Genomic DNA, 7500 nt, shown 5'->3' on the forward strand with positions numbered 1-7500 from the left:
ACTGACTCAACGCTTCAAAGGCCTCCGAGTGGTTCTGCTCCATTATACACACTCATTACCTCCCAGGGTTCAGATAATAGTTTCCTGAGCGTGAGCATATCCTGGTCCTCTGGTTCTGGTATCCTCTCCCACGGGGAACTTTTACAAATCATTATTTACCCGACGCAACCAACTCACAGGAGGACACACGCACACGCACGCATGCACGCACACATCAACGCACGCACACATCAACGCACGCATGCACACACACACACATCCACGCTTGCACGCTCCCACACAAACGTTTAGGTGAGCGAGATTCAGGCACACAACCCCTGGCTTTGTGCGCGCATACGTTTAAAACACAAACACGCACGCACACGGGCACAGGTTCACACACACGCATACACACACGCTGTCTGTCTGTCTCTCTGTCTGTCCCTCGTCTGTCTCTTTCTCTCCCTCAAACTCAATCCCTCACTCACTCACACACACACACACACACACACACACACACACACACACACACACACACACACACACACACACACACACACACACACACACACACACACACACACACACACACACACACACACACACACACACACACACACCTAGCCCCCCGACAGACCCTCCAGGGTTCCCCCGGGCCGGTCGTTGGAGCCTCCTCAGCATTCAGGTCCCCCCCCGCCCGCTGGCACCGCCGTCACCTTATTCATGCGGCTGCTCTGTGCACGACTTCTGCAGCGCTGCCATTCACAGAGCTGGCCGCGGGCCAGAGGGGGGTCTCCGTGGTGTCCCTGGGCCTGGGGGGCTCAAGGGTTCTGGTCTGGGTCTAAGGTCTCCTTCGCTCTGCTCCCTCCTGCAGGATCATCTGAGGCAGCTGATCATGATCCCACTGCCCAACGTGCTGCTGCTGGGGAAGGCGCCGTACTGCGGTACGGCAGACACTGACCTCTCCCTCTCTCTGTCTCTGTGTCTCTGTCTGTCTCTCTCTCTCTCTCTCTCTCTCTCTCTGTCTCTCTCTCTGTCTGTCTCTCTCTCTGTCTCTATGTCTCTCTATGTGTGTGTGTCTCTCTCTCTCTCTCTCTCTCTCTCTCTGTCTCTCTGTCTCTGTGTCTCTCTCTGTCTCTGTCTGTCTCTCTCTCTCCCTCTCTCTCCCTCTCCCTCTCCCTCCCTCTCCCTCTCTCTCTCTCTCTCTCAATGGAATTCAATTCAATTCAAAGGGGCTTTGAGAGATACTCTATCTCTGCCTCTCTCTCCATCTCTCCCTCTGTCTCTCTCACTCTCCTAGGTTACCAATGTATATAAACCAGCTACAACCCTGTCTTTGTTTCTCTGTCAGTCTGTCTGTCAGTCTGTCTGTCGGTCTGTCTCTTTGTCTCTCTCCTAAATGGCCAATGTATGCATGCAAGAGGATAACCCAGTAGAACTTTGATTCTGGGCCAAAATAATTCTCAATGTCGAACTCATCTGATGTGTTATTAGACTGGTTCATCTCAGGATCAGTTCTTTAATTCAATGACCTCTGATCCAGTGAGGCACAGGCCAGGGGTGACCTAGATCTAACTCTAGCGCAGACATCCTCGTTACTGTGTTCCTGTACTTTGTGTTCACCTGCCTTTTGTTTCCCACAGAGCAAAGTCTGAAGGAAATGAAAAAAGTGCTTCTCTTCCTGCTGGGATGTGCTGTGCAGGTGAGGCTTGAGGTCCAAGGGGAAATGGTGTGTGCGTGGATGCGTGCGCTTACGTGTGTCTGTGTGTGTGTGGGTGTGCGTGCCTGCTTGCTTGCATGCGTGTGTGCGTATGTGCGTGCGTGCTTGTGTGCGTGCGTGCGTGCTCGTCAGAGTGAGAGAGACTTTATGTGTGCTGCAGCACGCTAACCCATTAGCTTGTAGCCGTAGCCTGTATAGCCGTGGAGAATGACCTCAGCAGCAGCAGGACGTCCTCGTCGGGTCTCCCCCGGGGGCGGCATGAGGCTCAGGAGGCAGAGCGGGTCGGGTGGTAACCGGAAGGTTGCTAGTTCGATTCCCGGCTCCTCCTAGCTGAGTGTGGAGGTGTCCCTGAGCGAGACACCTCACCCTGACTGCTCCTGACCAGCCGGCTGTCGCCCTGCGGGGCTGACTCCGCCGTCGGGATGTGAATGTGGGAATGAATGGGTGAATGTGAGGTTGCGTTGTAAAGCTCTTTGAGTGGCCGCTGGTAGCGGTGTGAATGCAGTCCGTTCACGGTGCGTTGTGTCTCCTCCAGTGCGAGCAGAAGGAGGAGTACATCGAGAGGATCCAGGCGCTGGACTTTGACACCAAAGCCGCCATCGCTGCCCACATCCAAGAGGTATCAGCTGATCCATGGCCTCTCTTTTATTATCTCTTTCTCTCTCTCTGTCCCGGTGTCTCTCTCTCTCTCTCGGTGTCTCTCTGTCCCGGTGTCTCTCTCTCTCTCTCTCTCTCTCTCTCTCTCTCTCTCTCTAACTATCTGGTTCTTACTCTCTGGTTCTCTTGTTCTAACTCTGGTTCTAACTCTGGTTCTGCCGCTCTGGTTCTCCCTCCCTGATTCTCCCAGTTGACCCACAGCCAGGACAGTGTGGTGGACCTCCAGTGGCTGGAGGCCAGCGACCTCCACCCAGAGGACCTGGAGACCGCGGCCAGGGGCATGGCTCTGCACCTCAGACAGCTGCTGGAGCAGAGAGACGCCCACCTGGAGGTCTGTCCCTCTGGTGACACCCCCCACCATGACGCTGTGGGACTCTAGAGCAGCCCATGCATTCAGGAGGAGAGGCGCTACACTCTGCTTCTCAGGGATGGTTCTCTGTCAAGGGAGTTGTTCCGATACCGATACCACCATCAGAAATACCTCTGATCGGCTATCAGCTAGTAACCGGTCAATGCGCTGATCCGATACCATCACGTTACTCGTTTACTATACAAACAGTTATTATACATATAATTACCGATTATAAATGTAAAATATCTAGTTCTGCAAAAAATCTAATTGCAGACAGTAGGTGAACCGACTAAACTTTTCTGTCATCATAAGAGAACCCTTCAATAAGAACAAGTGCTGTTAGTAGGTACTATGCTACAGACAGTATCGGTATACACTCGCTGTCGGCCGATACTCAAGTTCAGGAATCTGAATCGGTATCGGGAAGGAAAAAACGGTATTGGAACATCTCTACTGTCAACAACAACAACAATATACACATCCTGCCTAACCTCCTCCTCCTCCTCCTCCTCCTCCTCCTCCCCCCTCCTCCTCCTCCTCCTCCTCCCCCCCTCCTCCTCCTCCTCCTCCTCCCCCCCTCCTCCTCCTCCTCCTCCTCCCCCCCTCCTCCTCCTCCTCCTCCCCCTCCCCCTCCTCCTCCAGACGATCTCGGACCTGATGCAGGACCGGGAGGCGGTGGTCACCCCCCTGCCCAGCCCCCACAGCCCCCTCAGCCCCCAGTCCCCGGGGCTCCGGCCTGGGGGGCCGCGGCAGCACGCGGGGGTCCAGCAGCACTTGGCCGTGGAGCTGGCCGACTCCAAGGCCAAGATCAGACGACTCCGCCAGGAGCTGTGAGTACGACGGCAGGCGGAGCGCCGCGCTGTAGCCCACGAGCCACACAGGGTGCATCAGTTCCAATACGTTTTTGAGGTAGCCAATCACTGAGCTGGCTTCGCCCCCGGCGCGCTATTGGCTGGTTTAACACAATGATGACAGGGCGGCGACGGCAAGAAGCCAATTGCGTACAGACTCAGTTGAACTAGGCCCGTTGATCACGCCTCTTGCGCTGAAGGAAATGACAGCAGCCTCCTCAGACCAACGTGCAATCTGCGACTGAGCTTTGTCTGGCAACAGCAAGGGTACATCAGAAGAGCTCTCCGTTAAATACGTTGTCCGGCAGCCGTAAAGCAATCTGCCCTTTACTGTGTGGGCAGTACCTGGGGCGGCATGACGCTCAGGAGGTAGAGCGGGTCGGCTGGTAACCAGAAGGTCGCTGGTTCGATCCCCGGCTCCTCCCTAGAGGGTCGAGGTGTCCCTGAGCGAGACGCCTCACCCTGACTGCTCCTGACCAGCTGGCTGTCGCAGTATTGTAATGCGCTTTGAGTGGCCGCTGGTTAGAAAAATAGCTATATAATTGCAGTCCATGTACCATTTACATGTGCAGGACATGATTCACTCGTGTTCCTTCCAAAAGGTTTCTTCCCTGAGAATGAAGGAGTTTCTCCCTGCGCTTTATGGAGGCTGCACTGAGGGGAGTGTCTTTCAAACTGTCCTGTGAAGCCCTCTGAGACAGTGTGATTCAGGGCGGTACTAACACAACCGGTTCACGGGAGGCTGGAGCCCGGTGTGTAGGACGGACCGCGGTGCGTTCTGGTCTGTCGATTTGACGCGTGGTTGAGGTGAGGAACGGCCTCCTGCAGGGTTGTTAAAGAGAGACCCGGGCTGCTGGAGGGGAGAGTCGGGTGAGAGATACCAGCGACTACAGGGTTGTTAAAGAGAGACCCGGGCTGCTGGAGGGGAGAGTCGGGTGAGAGATACCAGCGACTACAGGGTTGTTAAAGAGAGACCCGGGCTGCTGGAGGGGAGAGTCGGGTGAGAGATACCAGCGACTACAGGGTTGTTAAAGAGAGACCCAGGCTGCTGGAGGGGAGAGAGTCGGGTGAGAGATACGAGCGACTACAGGGTTGTTAAAGAGAGACCCGGGCTGCTGGAGGAGAGAGAGTCGGGTGAGAGATACCAGCGACTACAGGGTTGTTAAAGAGAGTCCCGGGCTGCTGGAGGGGAGAGAGTCGGGTGAGAGATACCAGCGACTACAGGCTGACATGCCCAGAGGGGGCACGGCCCCCATTGTGGCGCCGGCCTCCGTGATAACACCGGCCGTACTCACCCTGACCCACATCGGCTCTGCACGGCTTTAAGGACCGCACTGCGCGTGGCTCTCGCTATAGAACATGTTTGCGTGTGTTCGTGACACCATCGCCCCTTCCAGCCCGTCGACGGCCTAGAGTCACATGGTTCTGTTGTTACGGTCGCTGTAAACACACATTAAGAGACTTTTACTAATGCTTGTTCAGAGTTCACCCAGACTCTAACTAGCTTCCCCCCTACACACCCCTCTTATTGTGTGTTGTACGTCCTGGCACTTAATGTACACTTATTGTACGACACTTAAACAGTATTTAGCATTGTGTAGCATCTTATCCTAGCTATCTTTGTTGTCTACGGGGAATGGGTTAACCTAGTGATGGTTAGAGCTTGGCACATGGTTCTATGAACATCCTTACTGTACCAACAGAGATATATTATTGTTTCTCTTTCTTCTGACAAATGTACTTATTGTAAGTAGCTTTGGATAAAAGCGTCTGCTGAATGACCTAAATGTAAATGTAAAAATGTACCAGACGTGTACATTCTGGATGTTCCTCTTCAAGCCGGGCACGGGGTCTATCAACAAATACATCAGGAGGACACAACACATATCAGGAGAAGATTGATCCCCTGAGGGATTTAGACCCAAAGACTTAAAGATGAAGTCATGCGCGGGATGGTTTTAAATAGATTGTGAGGGCTGAACGGGGTCTTGTGCGTCCGTGTGTGTCGTACGGCCCGAGGCACTAGTGTGTTGGTCCCATGCAGACCCCATAAACCAGGCCATGTTGAGGCTCAATGGAGGCAGCTCCATAGAGTGACTTCATGCTTCCTCCTATATGGTGGTAGCTCTATAGAGGGACTTCACAATGCCAGTTCGCTCCCCAGCTCCTCCTAGCGAGTGTGGAGGTGTCCCTGAGCGAGACGCCTCACCCTGACTGCTCCTGACCAGCTGGCTGTCGCCCTGCGGGGTCGACTCCGCCGTCGGTGTGTGAATGTGTGCATGAAGGGGTGAATGTGAGGCAGTATTGTAATGCGCTTTGAGTGGCCAGTGGTTCACCTACCGTTTACCAGGGACACCGTGGTCCGAACCGACGTCCACTATCTCCTGGAACGTTTCCGTCGTACCAGAGAGAGATGGGGGTATTTTCTGTTGTCGTCAAACAGGCCGGTGATACAGAGGATATTCAGGGGATGTTGTTGTTAACAGCCTTCCTATCGCCGTCGGCCGAGGGCTGCCTGCCTCACGCTGAACCCTTTGTCCTCTCCCTGGTCCCCCCAGAGAGGAGAAGAGCGAGCAGGTGCTGGACTGCAGACACGAGCTGGACAGCGTGGAGGCGGAGCTGAAGAGGAACCAGCAGGAGGTGGACTGAGCACCCAGCCGCATAAAGAGACACGCACACACGCACCCACAGAGTGACACACACACGTACCCACAGAGTGACACACACACACGCACCCACAGAGTGACACACACACTCACCCACAGAGTGACACACACACACGCACCCACAGAGTGACACACACACACGCACCCACAGAGTGACACACGTACGCACGCACGCACGCGTGCACGCACACACACACACGTACGCAGACACACAGACAGATTTACATCCATTCAGACATACATACATGCATGCATGCATGCATGCATACACACACACAAATACACACACCTACACACACACACACACACACACACACACAAAGCAGAATGTAGTACACACTGTAATGAAGGATCCAGTCTTGTTTGTAAACTGCCGTGCATCATGGGATTATACAGATTAACCAGAGCAGGGTTTAGTAGAGCCAGCAAACTCAAAACATCATTGCTCTGACCCCACAAGCATAGATACTACAGTATACACACACACACACACACACACACACACAGATACCACTACTATATACTGCTAAAGCTTGATTGGAGGCGTTCCAATAATGTCTTACATGTATGTCAGCTCCTCCTGATTCACCACTATATATTATTATATTATAAATACATACATTATTATTATTATATTATACGCATGTATTATTATAAATACATACATTGGAATGCTTTTCCAGCGTGACTTTATGTGCTGACGTGTTGATTGGCTGATGTCCTAGCTGTGTCGTCCCCCCCCCTCCCCCAGTCAGACGTGCTGATTGGCTGATGAGCTGTGTCCCCCGTCCCCCCCAGTCAGATGTGCTGATTGGCTGATGAGCTGTGTCCCCCCCCCCCTCCCCCAGTCAGACGTGCTGATTGGCTGATGAGCTGTGCCCCCCCCCCCGTCAGAACGGCCTGCTGCAGGTGGAGGCGCGCGCGGCGCGGGCGTACCGGGACGAGCTGGACGCCCTGAGGGAGAGGGCCTTCAGGACGGACAAGCTGGAGAGCGAAGTGGGCCGCTACCGCGAGAAGCTGCACAGCATGGAGGTGTTCAAGGCCAAAGTAGAGGTACGCAACGCAACGCAACACAACACGACACGACACGACACGACAGGACACAACACAACACAACACAACACAGCATGGAGGTGTTCAAGGCCAAAGTAGAGGTACGCAACGCAACGCAACACAACACAACACAACACAACACAACACAACACAACACAGCATGGAGGTGTTCAAGGCCAAAGTAGAGGTACGCAACGCAACGCAACACAACGCAACGCAACA

General features: G+C 54.0%; 1 protein-coding gene across 1 annotated transcript in view; it reads left to right on the forward strand.

Moving 5' to 3' along the window:
* Nucleotides 1-7500, forward strand: part of LOC130380151 (girdin-like) — a 34033-nt gene that overhangs the window by 5074 nt on the left and 21459 nt on the right. Inside the window, exons 4-10 of the mRNA XM_056587333.1 lie at nucleotides 854-923; nucleotides 1623-1681; nucleotides 2235-2318; nucleotides 2547-2687; nucleotides 3351-3538; nucleotides 6118-6199; nucleotides 7120-7278. Coding sequence (XP_056443308.1) covers nucleotides 854-923; nucleotides 1623-1681; nucleotides 2235-2318; nucleotides 2547-2687; nucleotides 3351-3538; nucleotides 6118-6199; nucleotides 7120-7278 — 783 coding nt within the window. The remainder of the gene's footprint in view (nucleotides 1-853; nucleotides 924-1622; nucleotides 1682-2234; nucleotides 2319-2546; nucleotides 2688-3350; nucleotides 3539-6117; nucleotides 6200-7119; nucleotides 7279-7500) is intronic.

Source organism: Gadus chalcogrammus, chromosome 3, assembly GCF_026213295.1.
Source record: "Gadus chalcogrammus isolate NIFS_2021 chromosome 3, NIFS_Gcha_1.0, whole genome shotgun sequence".
NCBI classification, from domain to species: Eukaryota; Metazoa; Chordata; class Actinopteri; order Gadiformes; family Gadidae; genus Gadus; species Gadus chalcogrammus.